The sequence below is a fragment of the Panthera leo genome, chromosome B4, assembly GCF_018350215.1.
Source record: "Panthera leo isolate Ple1 chromosome B4, P.leo_Ple1_pat1.1, whole genome shotgun sequence".
NCBI lineage: Eukaryota > Metazoa > Chordata > Mammalia > Carnivora > Felidae > Panthera > Panthera leo.
Window position 1 is genome coordinate 47721638 of NC_056685.1, and position 20774 is coordinate 47742411.

The following is a 20774-nucleotide window of genomic DNA, read 5'->3' on the forward strand; positions in this document are numbered from 1 at the left end:
CTTCCTCTCTCTCTGCCCCTCCCCTGCTCACGCTCTGTCTCGCTCTGTCTCTGTCTCTCAAAAATAAAGAAACGTTAAAAAACTAAAAAAAAATTTTTTTAAAAGAGGTCAGCTTTATATTTAATCAACATTCTGTTATCCACATCAAAATGAAATGTTTTTCTTCAACAATGAATTATCTTATTTACTTTATATTAATTTGTTTACTGTTTTCTTTTCCATCTATCCCATAGCATGTAAGCTCCATCAGGGCAGGGACTTTTTCTGTCTTGTTCACTCCAGCACCAAGAAGAGGATTTGACACATAGTAGGTGCTCAATAAATAACTGTTAAATCTAAGGAAGAAAGAGAAGATAGTAGTGACTAACATTGACTGTGTACCTACTATACACCAGATACCTTGCTTTAGAAGGATGGATACCATCATTTGACCTTCACAAAAAGAGGTCTTCGATGAGCTCTTTTTAAAAGTACACAGCTATTATGGGGTGCCTGGGTGGCTCAGTTAGTTAAGCACATGACTTCAGCTCAGGTCATGATCTCACAGACCGTGGGTTTGAGCCCCGTGTCAGGCTCTGTGCCGACAGCTTGGAGCCTGGAGCCTGCTTCAGATTCCGTGTCTCCCCCTCTCTCTCTGCCCCTCCCCTGCTCACATTCTCACTTTCTCAAAATGTTAAAAATAAAATAAAATATGCATCTATTTAAAGCTAATAAACAGCATTTTCAGGAATAAATCTGAGATTGACTTTCAACACATGCCTTTCCCACTGTACCTGAAGCCTGACAAATGTGACAGAACAGGCATGTACTCATGCAAATGGCAACAACACCGTTTAACACACGCAATGGAGCAACTGTAGTAGAAACAATGAAAAAGAAAGTGAGTCATGGGGAGTTGCAGGCTTAAGCAAGGTGGAGTAGGGGACAATCACCTTATGAAAACCATGGAAAGTAACATAGAGTTTTTAGAAAGATAGAAGGGAGGAAGTTTCCTGAGCGAGATGGAGAGGGACAGGTATGGCCTGGGTGAAGACATCAGCGTCCTGGGTTGGTGCCAGAGAACAAAAGAAAGGCACTTAAGAAAACAGAAATGAAGTGTTGCAAAATCTATCCACCATGCTTCGGAATACGTGCCCTCATTCTACTTTTATTTCTTTTCCTCCCTTGATGCTACTTCTTTTTTTTTTTTTTTTAATTTTTTTTTAACATTTATTTATTTATTTATTTTTTTAGAGACCGAGAGAGACAGAGCATGAGCAGGGGAGGGGCAGAGAGAGAGGGAGACACAGAATCCGAAGCAGGTTGCAGGCTTTGACGCATCAGCATAGAGCCTGACGTGGGGCTCGAACTCATGAACCGCGAGATCATGACCTGAGCTGAAGTCGGACACTTAACCGACTGAGCCACCCAGGCGCTCCTGATTCTACTTCTTAAAAGGCAGAAGACATAAATCTTGGCCTATATTAATTCGCAGATTGTATATATTTCGGCTTTAAGACTAAAGTATCTGAGATAAAAGAGGTAACATGAAATTGGCAAAAGTAATTATAGTACACTAAGTTGGCAATTTTGTACCTTAGGAAAGTAAATAACCTTATGGACTATGAGGGAGGCAACTACATTTTCTTGGAACTTTGAGACCATCCTTTCTTATTCCTGTGCACCTACTTTCAAGTACTTGAGCTTAGTACGAGAAAAGGCTGAGCAAAGTCTGTGCGGCAGACCAGTAGAGCCACCAGAGTCTCAGTGGATGGGCTTGGATCCAGGATGTTAGAACCACCCGGTGTGATTGTTACAAATGCTTCAGCCCAGACCACCTGAATAAGAAGTTGATGGACGGCACTTTGGAATTTGCAATTTTAGCCAGCTCCCCTGGGGATTTTAAGCCTAAGGGGGGGTGCGCGGGTGGTGATGGGATGTCTGGGTGTTATGCAAAGTAGGAATGCCTGCAGGCTTGGTGAGACACAGAGTATTCCAGAGAGCCTCGTGTCTGGATGATTAAACTGGAAGACTCAGCTTCTTAGGAATCACTGTTACTGGAATCCTCGATTAAGACTCTGAATGGATTCCAGCTTTTGTTCAGTGAAGAGCTCCACCCACATGGTAAGAGCCTTTGAGGGTCTTTGAGCTCCTGGCTTTTTTTCCGTTTTAACCATTTAACTTAAAAGCACACTGAACAAGGCACCCGGGTGGTTCAGTCGGCTAAGCCTCTGACTCTTGATTTAGGCTCAGGTTCCGACTTCACAGTTGTGGGATGGAGCCTCGTGTCGGGCTTCATGCTGACAACCTGGAGCCTGCTTGGGATTCTCTCTGCCTTTCCCCTGCTTGCACTCTCTCGCTCTCAAAATAAATAAGCATTCTTAAAAAAACTCTTTTAAAAAGCACACTGAACCATTGCTGAAATAACAACAACCAACAATAGATATTTAAAAGTCATATATATTGTGTTTGAACTCAGTCTCCAGCCAGGTCTAGTGATTTTGAGTATGTTATTTAACTTTTCTGAACACGTTTTTTTTCTTTTTTCTTTGGAAATGCAGATACAATACCCTCCTTTGTTAGGTTTTCATGACAGTTCAATGACATCACACAGACGAAATGTTCAGCACAGTGTCAGTCACATTGGCAGGCTCATAAGTAGGAAATAAACAAATACTGTTTTTTCTTTTTATTTCAATAACAAGTTGAGCACAAACAAGTTAATAGTAGTTTAGTTAAAACTTGGGTGCTGCCTAAATCCCATAAAACTAGTTAGGGTCTGGGGCACCTGGGTGGCTCAGTCGGTTAAGCATCTGACTTGATTTTGGCTCAGGTCGTGGTCTCATGGTTCGTGAGATCGAGCCCTGCATCTGTGCTGCCAGTGGAGAGTCTGCTTGGGATTCTCTCTCTCTCTCTCTCTCTCTGCCTCTCCCTCATGCTCTCTGTCTCTCAAAATAAATAAACTTAAAAAAAAAAAAAAACCAACTAGTTAGGTCCTATACATGTCATTTATAATCAGGGTGGCCACAAAAGAGTGGCTTCAAGGTCCAGCTCTGCGCTAAACATCGGGAATGCATATGAAATGCCTTGATAACAATTCCTAAATATCTTTGACTCCTGCTTTCAAATCAAAGATGTAAAAAGGAGAGCAGTACTAGAGAGAAGATGATGTTTTAGGCAGCCCCCACCTCCACCTTTTACTTGGCTTACCCCTCTCTCCCCCTTGCAGTTCCTGCTATGTCCACATGGGAATACATCATCCATTATCTATTGTCTCTCACCTTTTCTTTTTTCTTCCCATTCTCCTTTTTCCCTTCCCTTCTTTCCTTCTTTCTTCCTTCTCAGCTTCCATAAATATTTAGTCAATGATTACAACGTGCAATGCCATGTGTTGCCTCTGGGGCCACAGGGTGAATGTGGAATAAATGAATATTTATCGAATATTTATTGAATTAATGAAGAAATTATGCATCGGGTCCTGGGGCAGCTTGAAGGAAAGACAGCTTACTCATAACAGAATTAAACAAGAAAACAAGAACAAAAACAAAAACACAAAGATATGTGGAAAGTCTCCAAATTTGGGGAAATTAAACAATATACTTCCAAGTGAGTCATTGATTAAAGAAATTATGTGAGAAATTATAAAATATTCTAAACTGAATGAAAATGAAAACAAAACATACTAAAATTTGTCAGATGCACTGAAAGGAGTGTTTAGAAGGAAATTTATAGTCTTTATAAATTTAATTCATATAGTAGAAAGGAACAAAGATAAAAATCAATTATCTGAGATTCTACCTTAAGAAGTTAGAAAAAAAAAATTAAGTGCAAAGCAGAAAAGAGAAAATGATAAAGATAAGAATGGAAATCAGTGAGAAGGAAAAATGAGCAAACCATAGGAAAGAAATCAATGAAAATAAAATCTGGTTATTGGAAAATATCAATAAAATTGACACACCTCAGGGTACAGCAAATACAAAAAAGATCATACATGTTTAAAGGGACTTAGCTACAGATCCTACAGATAATAAAAGACTCATAAAAAGATTATAAATAGCTTTATGTCAATAAACAGGATAACCTTAAGAAATTAACAAGTTCTTTGAAAGACAAATTTTTAAAACTGGTTCAAGAAGAATTAGAAAACCTGAAAAGTCCTTTATCAACAAAAGAAACTGAACTCATTGTTAAAAACTCTCCAACAAAAAAACCCATGTTTAGATGGTTTAACTGATGAGTTCTATTAAAAATTTAAGAGAAAAAATATTACCACTCCAACACAAACTCTTTCAGAAAACATAGAAGAAAAACATAATTCCAAACTCAGATTATAAGGACAGGCTTACCATGATACCAAAACTATCACAAGAAAACCATAGACAATATCTCTCATGAATGTAAATGAAAAAATTCTTGACAAAATATTAGTAAGTTGAATAAAAAATAAAAAGAATAATATGACTAAGTGGAGTAAACCCCAGGAGTGCCAAGTTGGTTTCATATCTGAGAGTCAATTAATGGAACTTAACACATTAATAAAGGAGAAAAATCATATGATCATTTTAATGGAAGCTGAGAATGTCACAAAAATGCATTAAACAAAAACATTCAACAAAATAGGAAGAGGGGAAATCCTTTTTAAACTTATAAAGACTATCTCCAAAAACCTACAGCCAACATCACACTTTATGATAAAAGACTGACTATGTCTCCCGTAAGATCAGGAACTAGACAAGGATTTCTATGCCACTTCTAGTCTACATTGTCCTGGAGGTCTTAGTGCACTCACGCAAGAACACAAAGACACCCAAGGGAAGTTATGCAGAGATGGCATGATTATGTATACAGAAAAATCCCAAGAAATCTACAAAAAAAGTTGTTAGAACTGACAAGTGAATTTAGAGAAGTCTTAGGATACACAGGAAATATATAAAAATATGTTTCTATATTGGGGAGGTTTTAAAATGTCCACAAATTCTTGAACACTCTTCCCTTTAAAAGATCGATTCTGATGTCCTTTCCTTGTGTGTGGGCTGATCATACTAATGTGCCTCTAAAGAATAGAACGTGGTGGAAGTAACAATAGATGACTTCTGAGACTAGGTCATAATAGGCATTGCTGCTTCTGTCTTGTTCTTTTGGATCACTTGGTCTGAGGCAAGCCAGGCATCTCGTCATGAGATTACTGGAGCAGTCTTGTGGAGACGCCTAAGTAGAGGGGAACCAATGTCACCTTGTCAACCATGTAAGTGAGTCACCTTGGAAGTGTATCCTCTAGCTTCAGTTAAGCTATCATGGATTTCAGCCCCTCACTCTTTGAGTCTTCGGCAGAAGCCCCAGGTATAGAGAAGTAGAGACAAGCCATCCTCACTTGTGCCCTAATCTAAAGTCCTGCTCCACAGAAACCATGAGACCTGCTGCAAAGGCCTATTTGTGTCTCAGAGCAAGATTCTCAAAAGCCTTTGTGAGGGCCGGGCCTGGCCTTCCTCAGAGAACTGCGGAACACGAACACGAGGGACAGAAGCTGCAGGGGGTGAGGTGACTGCCCAGGGGGCCAACACTGGAGCCACACACAGTAAATTCACTTGTTGCTTCCTCTTTTGCCCTCAGGAAGCAGGGCCGTGCCAGTGAGAACAAGGCGAAAGCAGAGTTCTACATACATGCATAAGCTTGAGGGTAAGAGCAGCCTTCGATAGCCTAGAGCCCTGAACACATGCTGTGTCTAACATGAGGGCCACCTCAAATCATCATGTCGCTAATATTCTGTCAGCTTGGTCATGCAGAAAATATACCATGAGGGCCAACAGGAAGGATCTCCTCACCAGGACTACCTCATAGGCCTGAGTCCCAGAGCTCCTCATGTTGATGAGCACCATCTTGTTGCACCCACATATAGGTAGAGGGAGAGGGGAGGAGCTCTCATAAAAGGGACATCCAAGGACCAGGACCCACATGGGTTCCTGTCTAAGCTTAGCCCCACCTGGATGGCTCTGCTCATCTGGCTAGTACTGGGCACTAGAAGGATATTTTGAAAATTTCTGGAAAACACAAGGGACACAGGCCAGTGCCGGGATATCCCAGTACTGCCAACTTGGCTGTTCTTGGGGCACTGGAGAGGGACTTAGAAAAGTTTGAGGAAGGCACTTCAAAGCTGGGACATCACTCACCTGGGCCTAAGGGTACTACTGAGGTTTATCGGTACCTAGCATACTTGTGGGGTACTTTTGGCTTTCTCAGGAAATTTTATGTTAGTATCTTCAGCTGAAATAATTTCCCCAAAGGTAAAGGAAATTCCTACTCAGTTTTTAAAAAACAGTCTGAAAAAGTATGAAAGTATCAAGTGACCAAGTCACCTAATCCTTTCTAGATTAACACGGGGGTTATTATTTAATTTGTTTCCTTGACATGACGACCTCCAGTTTTACAGAGTCACCTGGAGCTCTTGTGAACACAGAGCATGGGATTGACTTAGATTAAGATTGGTTTAGATTAAGGCTGAGGGTGCTGGGTTACTACTGTTCCTTCTATTCTTCTCGGCTGGAGTACAGCTCTGGGAGTGCCCTTCTGACAATTCTCAGTAGGTCAATGCCCCTCAAAGATTCTGGCTAGGACAGTGGGAGCACACAGAAATCCATGAATTGCTATAGTAATTCAGCAGTCATTTTTGATACTGTTTTCTTCTTGAAGATGGATATCAGTCTTCCATGCACCTATTTACTGACCATCTAAAAAACATTACGTGGCTTGAGTCACCTCGGACTTTGAAATGTCCTGTCGGCAGACTCTCTCGTCCTCTCTCGTGGACCAGGTAATTCTAAAATGCAAGTCTATGAACGTCACTTCTACCCCTCATCACTTTAATGGTCTTGAATTATCCCCCATTCCCTCTTTCTGGCCTTCTCCACTTTTTTTTCTTGCCTACAGGCCTTTATACATGCTGTCTGTTCCACATGGAACGTCATCCCCCCATTGTCCCCATTTGCTGGCTAACTTACATTTGTCTTTGTGCCTCAACTTCCATTTTACTTTCTCTTGGAAGCTATCTCAACCTCTCCAAACTAGTCCTCCCTAGTATTACACAAACCACACTTTAATCGGTTTTTAAAAATGTGTCTCTTTCACCAGAATGCAAATTTTGTTAGAATAGGATCTGTATCTGTCCTGTTTCTCATCATACATACTTTGCCTAACACGGCAATTTCATAGAAAATTGTAGATGAATAAGTAAATTACATAATGTTTACAACTTGATGAAGTAAGCCTTTATATTAGTCTCATCCTACAGATAAAAAAAGCTGAGGCTCGCCAACGTGAAATAGTTGGATTTTGTACGTTGTGGAAGTTTAGCAGTTGTCTGAGGTCTACCATTTTCCTTTTTGGAAACCTCAAAACAAAAAAAAATGTCTTTGTGTCTTGAAGCTTTAGTGTTTTCCATGCCAATCATCTTGGTGGTCACTTCCACAGAATTGGGCAAAGGTGTCATGATATAGTGTAAAAGTATGGATAGGTGCATTTGAATTCTTCAGAGTTATTTGTATCTTTAGGATCATGGTATCTGTACCATCCCAGTTACGGTCATGTTTAACATGTGCCTCAGCCAAGTCACAAATATTTCATGACTTGCTATTTCTGTTCTGTCTCAGTAATTCTTAATATCCTTGCTCATATCACGAAAGCCTCCATGACCTAAGTGACACCACACTCCTAATCCACTCAATCTCCTCCACCAAAAACAACAATAAACAAAACAAGCCACCGAGCTTTGTTCTGGCATGAAGTTCCTGGCAAAGTTTAGCTCCATATGTATTGGATGAATCCAATGCAGCTGATCCATCAAAGAGCTGAACAATTCTTTGTTATAGAAATAAGATCCTACACGTTTTTCATGTTTTCTGTTGAGAACAAAACTGTCCAGTTAAAGAAAATATGAATCACTTTGCTATACCAGCTCCTGTAAAAAACACTTTGGGGTCAAAAAAAAAAAAAAAAAAGTATTGTTTTCTCTCAGTTTAAATGCTCTAAAAAATCTCTATTATCTATGTATTCATCTATTCTGGAAAGATATGTACATATATGCAAATGTCAACAGAGTTATACATTTTATAGGAAATTCCTCCATTTCCTTCCCCATCACTACCTTTGGAATCCAGGATTGTTAAGACTACAGAGAAACACTATTCTGTAGACATTTTGAAGCAGTGCAGGTAACATCTGAACATTGCATTTTATTGCAAGTAAGAAGAAGAATATGAATATTTGACTAGCCTCAGTCTCTTGCTGTCCTTAAATTTCAGTCTAAAGGAACACAAAGAATCAAAACACGGTCTGTCTCCAAGAGAGGAGTCCCCAGTCCCCCTCAGTACTAAAAAAATTAAGCAAGCAATGACAAAGAAGAAACCGAAGTGTCTTCAAAGGAAGGATGAGGTGATAAGGACAGAAAAATATTGTTATGCCACTGATCAGAATTCCTAATAGGAAGGTATTAATGCCAAGAACAATAATACCAGAAAGGGCAATAATACTCTGACAAAGGTAGATAGATAACAACCGTTGGTTGGTATAACCACTTTGTAAATTACAAGTGTGTAATTAAAGGTCAAAAGCGTCCACCTTGTATCCACGCTGGACTCTTATATGTCTGGTGAGAATTTTCCTCTTGCCTTTACCCATGATGTTCCCTGACGAGGTTGCAAACCTGCATCTGAGGGCATAATTCCCACTAGCAGACATGCTTTGTTGGGTTCACACAGTGGGTTTTATTCATTATATCCATATTTCTGTTTTCAGAAGTTGGAGGATCTGGCAACACTGACTTCCATATTGCTGGGTGACAACAGTCAGTGGGAGCTCCGCAGGTGGCCCTCTTCCAAGGGGTCTTGTGTTTGCTACAATTGTTTTCACTTTCATTTTCTTATACCACGCCCCCCCCTTTATTCATTTTACCTCATCCTCCTGGCCCCTTTAAGAAAGGAGCTTGTAACTCCCACTCCACAGAGGCTGTCCCTCCCGCCCATGTCCACCTGTTCAAGTTCAAGTCATCACTGATGGTTCATCGCAAGTGTCATCCTCTCTTTCCTTCCCCAGCAACCCAATGTGAGCTGACCGTCTTTGGATTACTCACAACATTCCTTGCATATTTTTTGTAGCCCACACAGTACCCAATAATATTATTATCTGTATTGTACTTATCTTGCTAGTGTAAGGATTTGGAAGCTTACACATTCATCCATCCATTCAGCAAAAATTGATTAAGGACAAGGTGCCAAACACTAGCTTAAGTTCTGAGGATGTTGTGACGAATAAGAGAAAGAAACCCTCAAGGAGATGCTGAGAGCAGGATCTCTTTTGCCTATCTTGGCTTCCACTGCAGAGCCTCGGAAAGTGCCTTGTACCTCAGTTGGCATTTGTTCAACTCAATTTTTGGCACCTATTAACTGATCACACGATTCTATTAAATAAAAGCATTAGAGCTATATTTCTTCAAAAAGCATTCAGAAAATCAATCGTCATTAATGTATACCAACCCCTAAAGATTTCTTCCCCCATTCCGGTTACTCCAAATCACCAAGGTTTTATCCTGAAATAGTACTCCGAGTACTCAGATGTCCCTCGAAATTTATTTACCTGGGTAACTGCTGAAAGAGAGGCGACTACTGCTCGTGTCTTTATCATTGATGTTGAAGTCCCAGTGTTTATATATCCTGAGCATGGCTGCATACGTGTACCAGCTTGAGTGAGCAAAAAAGATGTTCTCAAATCCAGGAAGAACCTACAGCCAGAATCATAGTGAATGATGCAGAGGTATACAGATAACTGATTACAAGTGTAGGACGCATAGAGCAATTGTGTCAATTTCGCTATTCACTGCCATATTTATTATCGGGAAATATGGCCAAGAGCACAAAATTAACCTTTAATGTGCGCAAAAACAGACAGACTCTATCCTTCAAGCATCCAGAAGGGAAGACTGTGGGAGGGGGAGGGGCAGGTTCACATAGCACGGGAGGAATGGTGGAAGAAACAGAGCTAACATCATGTACTTCCAACACCCTCCATCAGTTTCTTCCTGTTCTTAACTTCTAGACAGAGGAGCCATAAGCTGATAATAGGGCTGTAGCCAGGGGTGATGAGATGTTGCCACACTTGGGCTGCCATACGGAAAAAGTCTGTGTGTTCCAGAACAAGGAAAGAGAGAGGCGGCTTTGTGTCTCACCTTAATAAGGGCAGAGCAATGTCCCATGTCCCATCTCTTAAAAACCTTCAAACTGGAATTTGTTGTGGAAGAAACTGAGGGAATCAGATCCAACAGATCTCCAATGGCATTCAGGAACTGAATCTGGAACAGGGTCATAGGCTGGGGAGAGACAAAGAATACTCTTACCAGTGATTTGTGGCAGTAGGATGCCATTTTCTAGTTTTCCCATTGTCAGGGATACCCTCGGTTATTCCTTTGCCAAGGGTCCCTAATGTAACAAATGCATTCGATTTTCTTGTAGCTTATAAAATAGCTATTATCTTAGGGTTTATAAGAGATGCTTTAGCATCTGTTTGGGTTGATACCCAAAACACTAGTGATATTTAGGGCCAAATAATTCTTTTGGGGGGGGGGGTGTGCATGGTAAACTATTTAGCAGCATCCCTGGCCTCTCCCCATTAGATAGCAGTTAGCACCTTCCCAGTCTTGATCACCAAAAGTGTCTCCAGGCATTGCCAACTCTGCCCTGGAGGGACATTGCTCACAGTTGAGAATCACTGCTTTACAGCAAAATATTCAACTAAGACACTTTTTAATTTTTTTTTTGATTTATTATTTTTAAAAATTTTTTCTTAACGTTTATTCATTTTTGAGGGGGCAGAGACAGAGCATGAACAGGGGAGGGGCAGAGCGAGAGATGGAATCTGAAGCAGATTCCAGGCTCTGAGCTGTCAGCGCAGGGCCCTGTGCAGGGGTGCAACTCATGAACCTCGAGATCATGAGCCAAAGTCAGATGCTTAACCAACTGAGCCACCCAAGCGCCCCATGACGCTTTTTGATTTTGTGTGTTTAATGTAGAACTAACTGACTTGACATTTACCCCAAAGCAATGGTCAGACCTGAACGTGAACTTAGTGCTAGAGAGCCCTGCTCCACCAAGAGTTAATCCACCAGAGTAGCCAGGGGCCGAGCATCTTACAGAAAAATTGGTTTTTAGGCGGACTTGGTGACAAGACAAACACAAATGACATTTTAACAAAAAAACAAAAGCGAAAACCAGAAACTGATTATTTGTTTATACACATATTCTCTCTCTCTTTTTTTTTTTTTTGTTCTTTGACTATATAACACTTGCATTATTAAAGATTTAAAAAATTATAATGAGATTTATAGTGGAATTTTGTTGTGTTGATTTCTGTGTATATCTCTAGACTTTTTACAGTGTCTTATAGATACATTAAAAAAAATTTTTTTGTAATGTTTATTTATTTTTGAAGGAGAGAGAGAGCGTGAGCAGGGGAGGGGCAGAGAGAGAAGGAGACACAGAATCTGAAGCAGGCTCCAGGACCCGAACTGTCAGCACAGAGCCCGACGCGGGGCTTGAACTCACGAGCTGGGAGATCATGACCTGAGCCGAAGTTGGACGGTTAATCAACTGAGCCACCCAGGTGCCTCTACAGTGTCTTATAAATACATTTTTAAACACATGGTAGTGTATTACATGCTTCAGTCTTCACTTTGATTTTTCTCTCTTCATATTTTTCACTTGTTTGGGGGAATTTTCCATAATTAGATGTAAAAATCTTCCTCATTCTCTTGAACAGGACTTTAGTGAACGGATACATTATATGTTAACCAGTATTATACTGATGGGCTTTCCTGTGGTTTCTAGTCTTTTGCTATTATAAACAGTGTTACAAAAATCAATCTTGGACACATCATTTCATATGTGTGTGAGTCTTTGTGTAGGATAGATACCTAGAGGCAGTTTCGATTTTAATAAATATTGCCAAGTTGTCTACAGAGGGCTTATTTCAACAGACACTCTTACAGCCTCAACGACATATTAAACATTGAGTTTTTTTTTTTTTTCAATTTGATAGGTGAAAAACAGTACCTCATTCTTTTTTTTTTTTTTTTTTTTTTAAAGCCTATTTATTTACTTTGAGGAGTGGGGTAAGGGCAGAGAGAGAGGGAGAGAAAATCCGAAGCAGGCTCTGAGCCGTCAACACAGAGCCCAATGCACGGTTTGAACCCACGAAATGCGAGATCCTGACCTGAGCCTAAATCCAGGGTTGGATGCTCAACGGACTGAGCCACCCAGATGCCCCTTAGCAATTCTTTTGTTACGAGTGAGTGAGGCAGAGCATGTTAAAAAACGTTTGAATTTTGTTTGTGTGTGTGAACTGTTCATATGCCTTATTTATTTTTCTTATTCTTTTTCTTATCAACTTTTAGGAGTTCTTTAAATATTAGGGAGATTTGTTCATTGTTTGATATGAATTGCAAATATTATTTTCCAGTTTTTAATTTGCCTTTAATTTTTTGCCTTTATTTTTAAGAATGATATCATACTTATGAAAGGATAAAGATCATATGCACAATTTAAGAAGAAATAATGAAAAAGACCACTAATGAACCCATCTCACAGTTTGGGCAATAGAACATTAGCTGTGCCTCAGAAACCTCCAATCTCATCTCTCTCCTTCCTTATTTATCAGTAGTAAGCACTCTGGCTCATTACCCTCTTTTCTGTTACTTTATCATCTATGTACACATCCATAGACAGGTTATTTTTAAATTTGCTTGCTTTTGAGTTTGTACAAATAGAATCATATTGTGTGCATTCTTCTGCTCAACATTATTTTTTTTTGACATGTATCAATGTTGGTAGTGTGGAAACAGTTCATTCATATAAGGGTATATAGTATCGTGATATACTTATGAACATTTGGGATATTTCCAGTTTGTAGCAAAATAATGGTACTGTGAACTTTTATGTACGGGGACCCCCCCCCCCCCGCCCCCCATGGGCAAGAATGTCGTTAATCTCTGGATTTGCCAGGTTGTAGAATATGTATCATCTTTAAATGTCTTGAGTAACATCCAATTCTTTTCCAAAGCAGTTGGGACAATTTACTCAATCCAGTAGTGGTTAAGATTCCCCACTTCTGGTGTGTAATAGGATGTCATTGAGGTTTTAATATATATTTCTTTGAAATTAAGCATTTCTCCACATGCTTATGGGTCATTTTGGTTTCCTTTTCTGTGAAATTCCTGCTGATAATTTTGCCCACTGCTCATTTTTCAATTGGGTATTTTCTTTTTAAAAATTTATTTGTTCTTTGTGTATTTCAGATACAAATCCTTTGCTGGTTAAATGTATTTCAAATGTTTTCCCTTGGTTTGTAGCTTATCTTTTCCCTTTCTATATAGTGTGTTCTGATGAAAAGAAGTTTATTTTAATTAGCTGAATTTATATTTTTCTTCACAGCTAGTGCTTTTTTGCTTTGTTTGAGATGCTGTTGTTTGCCCTAAGTCATAGTCTCCTAGGGGATGATGCTCAGTGCTACGGGGTCAATGCTATTCTCACTATTTCTAAGCCTTTTCAAGGGGCAAAGCAAGAAACTATGCGTTTTTTTTTAAGGAAGCTAAAAGTAATGATTTCCTACCTATACAACTTTAAAAACTACAAGGTCTTGGGGCGCCTGGGTGGCTCAGTCGGTCGAGTGTCCGACTTCGGCTCAGGTCATGATCTCGCGGTCCGTGAGTTCAAGCCCCGCGTCGGGCTCTGTGCTGACAGCTCAGAGCCTGGAGCCTGTTTCAGATTCTGTGTCTCCCTCTCTCTGACCCTCCCCCATTCATGCTCTGTCTCTCTCTGTCTCAAAAATAAATAAACGTTAAAAAAAATTAATATAAAAACTACAAGGTCTTGACTTCACTGATTTTTCTTATGCTGAAAATCTTGATAGTCAACATAGTTATTTGTTTTATAAATATATTTGCTTTATAGTTAGTTACTATATCTAACTGTATCAAATTTCAAAATGACAACATCAATATTATTGCCAAAGTGACATTACTGGATACAGTTTAAGGTTTATTTTGGTTTTGGTGGTTCTTCTTGTCCTTAGGATCTATCCCATTAAGGATGTACCCTAGTAACTGTGTTCAGGTCACTGGAAATAACTGCTTTCTGCATGGTTACGCTATCAACTTGACATATAGTTAGACATATTCATGTCCATTCATTTTAAGATTTTGGGGACTGTTTTTCTTCTATGTTATTAAATTTTGTTTTATAGTTATGAACAGCATTCACATGGTTCTAAAGTCAAATGTTTAAAGATACATTCAGAGAAATGTACCTTTCATTCCTGTCCCTTTCACTTTCTTTTCTTCTTTTTTTTATAGGTAATTTTTTTTTTTTTTAGTTTTGGGTTTATTGTTTCATTGTTGTTTGTTCTTGGAAAATTAAGCAAATCTATCCATCTCTCTATCATCATCTATCTTATTTCTGTATCTTATGTAAAAAGTAGCAAATAATTTACACTGGTCTTCACCTTACTTTTTTATTTATTTACTATTTTTATTATTTTTTTAAGTTTATTTATTTTTGAGAAAGAGAGAGAGAGACAGTATGTGAGCAGGGGAGGGGCAGAGAGAGAAGGAGACACAGAATCCAAAGCAGGCTCCAGGCTCTGTCAGCACAGAGCCCGACGTGGGGCTCAAACCCATGAATCGCAAGATGACCTGAGCCGAAGTCAGATGCTTAACCAACTGAGCCACCCAGGCACCCCACTTTTTTATACTTCATAACAGAATAACAGATCCCGAACATCACCCTGTAGCAGTATTTGGAGATCTCCCTCATTCCTGTTTACAGCTATGTCATTTACACAGCCAGTCTTCTATGTATTTGGCTGTCTTTGGTCTTTTGCTCTTGCAAATTATCTGCAATGACAAGACTGGCCCATATGCCATACTGAACTTTTGTGATAATCCTAGAAGTGGCATTGCTGGATCAAAGGATAAATGAGCATATGATTTGGGTACTGAGTGCCTACTTTTCTCTCCATAGAGAATATACCATTTTGTATTCCTACCAATATTTTGAGAATTCCTACCAGTATTTTTCACCTTTAGCCTTGCCAACAGAGTATACATTCACATTTTAGAACTTTTGCCAAATTGATAAGTGAGAAAGTATGTCTCAGTTATGGTTTTAATTTGCATTTCTAAACTCATGAGTAAGGCTTGGTTTATATGATTAACAATTTTTTGCATCACGTTTCTATGAACTATATTTTGTATATTTTTTCCAGTGTGCATACATATGCCCGGTTGAGTGTGTGTGTGTGTGTGTGTGTGTGTGTGTGTGTGTATTACCCCCAGGAAACAAAATCTTCATAGTTTTTGGGAATACATTAAGTGTACCTTTGAATCTTCGATTATTCAATAAAGCTTTGCAAGATATTATTATGTGTGCGTGTGTGTGTGTGTGTGTGTGTGTGTGTGTTTTGTAGAGGGTGGGAAGCATAGAATTTGTACACTTAGATATTTTGCCTTAAAAATTATATCAACGAAAGTAGCAGCTTTATTAGGTTAAACAGCTAGAATATTCATTCAGTATATTCTTTACCCTACTCCAGAGCACAGGATTATGAAGGAAATTAAGAGATAAAGAGATTGTGTGTTAAGCTTGAATTTTAGGGCAGACACTGAGTCAGGTGCAAGCAATATAACAAGATAGTGCCTGTGTACAAGAAATTAATGTGCTAGTCCTAATTTGATCTGCTTCTAAGTTAGATTGTTTATTTATTTATTTATTTATTTATTTATTTATTTATTTATTTTTAATATATGAAATTTATTGTCAAATTGGTTTCCATACAACACCCAGTGAAAGACTGTTATTTTAAAGATAATTCTCAATATTTTTGCCATACTGTATAAATTCTGAGTAGCTTTTTAAAAATCTTACCTTTGTCTTTTCTAACGTAGCCCTCTTCATGGCTCCTACATACAATCCATCCATTTGTGTCACAACATAGCCTGTATGTCTCCAAAATGGGTCATCCTTGTAATATTTGATGTTTTTCCGGGTCCACTGATCTTGCTTCCTGCAAGAGAAATTAGATTTGCACTAGGGATCTTCATGGTTGCTCATCCAAAGCTAAATTCAACCCAGGCATTTACAGATTATATATTCAGATAGTTATGCTAGTGTAATTTAAATTCTGGACCTTACAACATTCCAATCACTTATTGATTTGACATAACTTTGTATACCAAAAGCTTTTCTGATTTGTTCAGGCTATCTCTACATCAATCTTAAGTACTTTTTTTTTCTAACGTTTATTCATTTTTTAGAGAGAGAGAGAGAAATGAGCAGGGGAAAGGCACAGAGAGAGGGAGACACAGAATCTGAAGCAGGCTCCAGGCTCTGAGCTGTCAGCATAGAGCCCAACGTGGGGCTCAAACCCACCAACTGCAAGATCATGACCTGAGCCAAAGTCGGATGCTTAACTGACCGAGCCACCCAGCACCTCTCTATATCAATCTTAGAATACAAGGTCATTGCTTCATGGGATCTAGTCCAATAATTTTTAATGATGTGCTGCAGGACATTAGATTTGATGAAGGGGTTGCTTAGTGTATGATTTGGAGGGTCAAACCAGAGTCCTTTTGTCCCCAAGTTAATCACAGCCACAAACATAAAACAAATCCCACGTATAAAACAAATAGAAAAGAAATCTGAATATTGAGAATTGTTAGCTTCAGAAAGCTTTATCAAAACTTTATCAAAATGGAAATGTTTTCAGAGTTATGTTGTGAATTAGGACTAGATAACAGCTGGTACCTCAGCTAGGGTTAGTCACCAGGCCCATGAAACCGAAGCACCTTAGGGAGGAGGATCGGTGATCCCTAAAGGAGTGGGGCCCTTAGGTGGAGGCAGTCCAGGCATTTAACTTTGCCTTCCTTACTCTCATGGTGGCTTCCTCCAGCTGTGCCGGCAGCTGATAATGATATTCAACGTGACCTTTGAACGAGCCCAAGTTAGAGGACATGCTGTGTGGGCATGCTGTAGAGGACAGCCAGTTTTCATGTCATTACCAAAAAGTGCTATACCTTACTACAAGACCAGCTCTGGAGTCCTGCCTAAGAGCCAGAAAAGGACACTGGTGAAGGAAAAACTGCTGTTTGCAATGACAGATTCAGGCCCTGTAGTGTGAATAACAAGAGGAAAGCTATTATACATACTCTATAAAATCTTGCACTTTATCCACGATGGAAGGTTTCTTAATCAGCTGTGGGTAGAGGTTAACGAAGTGGTCATACATGTGTCTGAAACAACAGAAAAAAAAAATGGTTGCATTTCTATTTTTCTCCTTAGAGTAGTCCATCACAGTAAATTACACAAATTTTTGACTAACTAGAAGTTCCCTTATTGCAAACCTTCCCCATCTTTTTAAAAATCAAGCACACAATTTAAAATTAAGAAATATATAGAAAAGCATATATAATAAAATGAACACACAATTTAAAATTGAGAAATATACAGAAAAGCATATATAATAAAATCAACACCCAAGTATCTCTACCCAATTTTATTAAAATCATTGTATTTTGCCATGTTTGGCATATAGTTTTAAACAGAAATAGACATTAGATAGAGTTGAAACCCCTGTATACAGTTCTCTGACACTAATTCCACACGTTTCTTCACAGAGGTAACTCCAATCTTGAATTGGTCATTTATTTCTATCATGAATGTTTCTGTACCATCACTAACTATAGATTTAACAACAAATAGTATACAGTGGTACTTATAGTTAATTTCATACTATACTGTAACAATTCTGTCAACACATTTCTTACAGGTTTTATTTGAGAGAGAGAGAATGAGTGGGGAAGGGGCAGAGAGAGGGAGACACAGAATCTGAAGCAGGCTCCAGGCCCCTAGCTGTCAGCACAGAGCCTGATGCAGGGCTCAAACCCACAAACTGCGAGATCATGACCTGAGCCAAAGTCAGACTCTTAACTGACTAAGCCACCCAGGTGCCCGTCAACACATTTTGGAAGAAATGCATTATCTTCTGCAGTTTAAATTTATTATTTTCATCTGCTGATAGCATTCACGGTCTGACTATATAAGAGTTCATGTATGCAACCAGTTTTCAACTTTTCGCTATCATAATGCAACTTCAAACACTGTTGTAATGTCTTTCCTTACATATTTGCATGTTCTTCTAGAATATATATAGCACATATGAAAGTAGGATTGCCGGGGTGAATATTCTCGATATTTATAGTTACTATATATTGCCAAGTTGTTCTCCATGGTGACTGTACCCATTTATATTCCCATTAGCTACAGATTAGACTTTGCCTTGCTCTGCAGTCTCACCCACACTTGGTGTGGTCAGACTTCTAAATTTTCAGCAATTTAGATAGGGTTTACACGGCTTCTCATTGTTTTAATTTTCATCCCCCTCGCCTCCACAAATATTGGCTCTTTGGGATTCTTTATGTTAAAACTTAATTTAAGAAATAAAAATAAATAAAACTTTTAAAACTTAAATGTGTCTCATATGCTGTAAACATTTTTAATTGATATAATTAACATACAGCATTGTGTAAGTTTAAGGTGTACAATGTGCTCATTTGATCCATCTGCTTATTGCAATATGATTACCACTGTAGCATTAGTTAATGCTTCTTTCACATTACAAAATTCCTTCTTCTTTTGTGGTGAGAATAATTAAGTTTGTCTTGTAACAACTTTGACATTTATGATACAGTATTGTTGACTATAATCACTATGTTGTGCAGTAGATCTCCAGGACTTATTTATCTACTAGTTACAAGTTTGCACCCTTAAACAACATCTCCCCAGTTAATTGGTGAAAATAATCCACTTACATTCACTGTGATTGAATATGCGTGGATGTATTTCTACAATCTTTTCTGTTTTCCATTCGCCATTTCTTTCTTTGACCTCCTTTTTACATTTTCCTCGTTTATATACCATTTTTACTATCCTTCTTTTTACTTCTGCTAATTTAAAAGCCGTGAAATGTATTTCTCTTCTTTTATGATCACTCAAATTTTTAGAAACATTCATCACTATGAATTTTCTTATGAAGCCTAAATGAATTTTCTATTTTTCTCCTCCTCCGAACATGATTCATATGTTAACAAGTTTTAGCTGCCCATTGACACCCCATCATGTTTATGTTCAAAGATTTAGTTTTACCCTTTTAATAAAAAATTTTCTATGAAAGTTTTTTAACTTTTACAATGAAATTTTATTAACATCGTTTTTCTTATATTAACTATTGCTCCTTATATCCCAAACTTTCCCTCCCGCTATTCTTGTTAACATGTATCTTATTTAGTTTCATAGAAGTTTGTGGATGATCAAACATTTTAATTTATAGATTTGAAAATATCCTAATTTTGCCCTTGCTCTTGGGTGATTTAAATGGTTTTAAAATTTAAGCTATTTTCCTGTAGTACTTTTAAGATATTATTTTCATATCACCTTTCATTTTATTGTTGCTGATGAGAAATATGCTGTCAGTTTAGCTGAGACTCCTTTGTAGTCAATGTGTTTTCTTTCTAATAGCTTGTAAGATTATTTAGCCCCAATTTTCTGTAGTTTCACCCACTACATTGTAGTGTTTTCCAACTAAGGACTTAGGTCTTTTTAAATTTTGATAAATTCTCCACTATTACCGTGTCAATTATTGCTTATCTGTGATTTCTTCCAGTCTCTTTTTCTGGGACTCCTAACAGACTTATGTTGGAGTTTCTTAATCAAACTGTTCTAACAACAGCTCTCTCAGCGTTTTTACCCTTTATCTTACCCTTGGGAAATGTTTTATGTAAACTCCTCAATACTAATTTCTGATTTCAGATTTTATTTCTCTGATTGTGAATTTGGGGACTTTTTTCCCTATGGAATATTGCAGATGTATCTGTAATTGAACCAGCACGTGAATGATTTGGTTCTTGTCCCCCCCACCCCCACCCGATCCCAAGCTCATGGTTTCTTATAATCTGAAGCCTAGCATGCATATCAGCACAAGTTATTCTGTGGCCTCTTCATTTTATACAGTCAAAAGCAGCAAGGTTGCTTCGGTTCGGCCCTGACTCAGCTCACTGAAGCACTGAGGCCTTCACGCATCAGCAGAGATGATGGTCTCTGGCCATTTCATGCCAAAGGCCCAGCAGATCCACACTTCATCACTTTGTTTTCTGCTCCATTTCTGCCTCAAAATATGTTTAATCTTGTTTTGGGGCCCACTATATTACTATAATGCTTTCTTTCTATATATCGTATCTACCTTTTGCTACAAGTTTGGAGCAAAGTGGGTAAATTGTGAACCTCTTGCACTCTCTGGACTGCAAGTTTATCTCAGGTCTCAGTTCTGGTTTTTATTTGATACAGGAGGTGACTCAGATTTACAGGAACAGAAATTCAGCTCCCCGTACGTTGGAACTTTAGATACCCCTTATTTAGTAATCTCCAGAACTGGAACTGCTAAAATGAAAATCGTTTTATTGCCAGTTAGGCAAACAACATTAAAATCCTTTGAAATCTAACCCTGAGTTCAATAAATTCACTTCACGAGAGCTTTTCCTTCAAATTATTTGTAAATTTAAAAACTGAATTATCGCATTTAACTTTTGTTCACGTATTTATTTATGCTGCCACATTTATATTATCAAGCTCGTCACTTTTCTCTATCCGCCACCTGTAAAACCGAGGGAGAGAACAGCGGTAAAGCTAGACAGGTGTGTGGATGACAAG

The 20774-nt window shown here is 38.4% G+C and overlaps 1 protein-coding gene and 1 long non-coding RNA gene across 5 annotated transcripts in view; one reads left to right on the plus strand and one right to left on the minus strand.

Annotated features, from left to right (window-relative positions):
* Positions 1-20774, minus strand: part of PLBD1 (phospholipase B domain containing 1) — a 52750-nt gene that overhangs the window by 11923 nt on the left and 20053 nt on the right. Inside the window, exons 3-6 of the mRNA XM_042945864.1 lie at positions 17219-17302; positions 15939-16077; positions 10193-10333; positions 9604-9748 (exon numbers count right to left, since the gene is read on the minus strand). Of these exons, the coding sequence (XP_042801798.1) occupies positions 9604-9748; positions 10193-10333; positions 15939-16077; positions 17219-17302 (509 nt within the window). The remainder of the gene's footprint in view (positions 1-9603; positions 9749-10192; positions 10334-15938; positions 16078-17218; positions 17303-20774) is intronic.
* On the plus strand, positions 4203-11490 carry LOC122224278. 4 transcript variants are annotated; one of them, XR_006204708.1, is made up of 4 exons: positions 4203-5224; positions 5382-5655; positions 6667-6787; positions 11452-11490. It is a non-coding gene; the product is annotated as an uncharacterized LOC122224278 (long non-coding RNA). The 4 variants fall into 4 exon arrangements; XR_006204707.1 differs by lacking the exon at positions 11452-11490 and adding an exon at positions 8767-9588; XR_006204709.1 differs by lacking the exon at positions 11452-11490 and having other exon boundaries at positions 4205-5224; positions 5382-5512; positions 5590-5655; positions 6667-9588.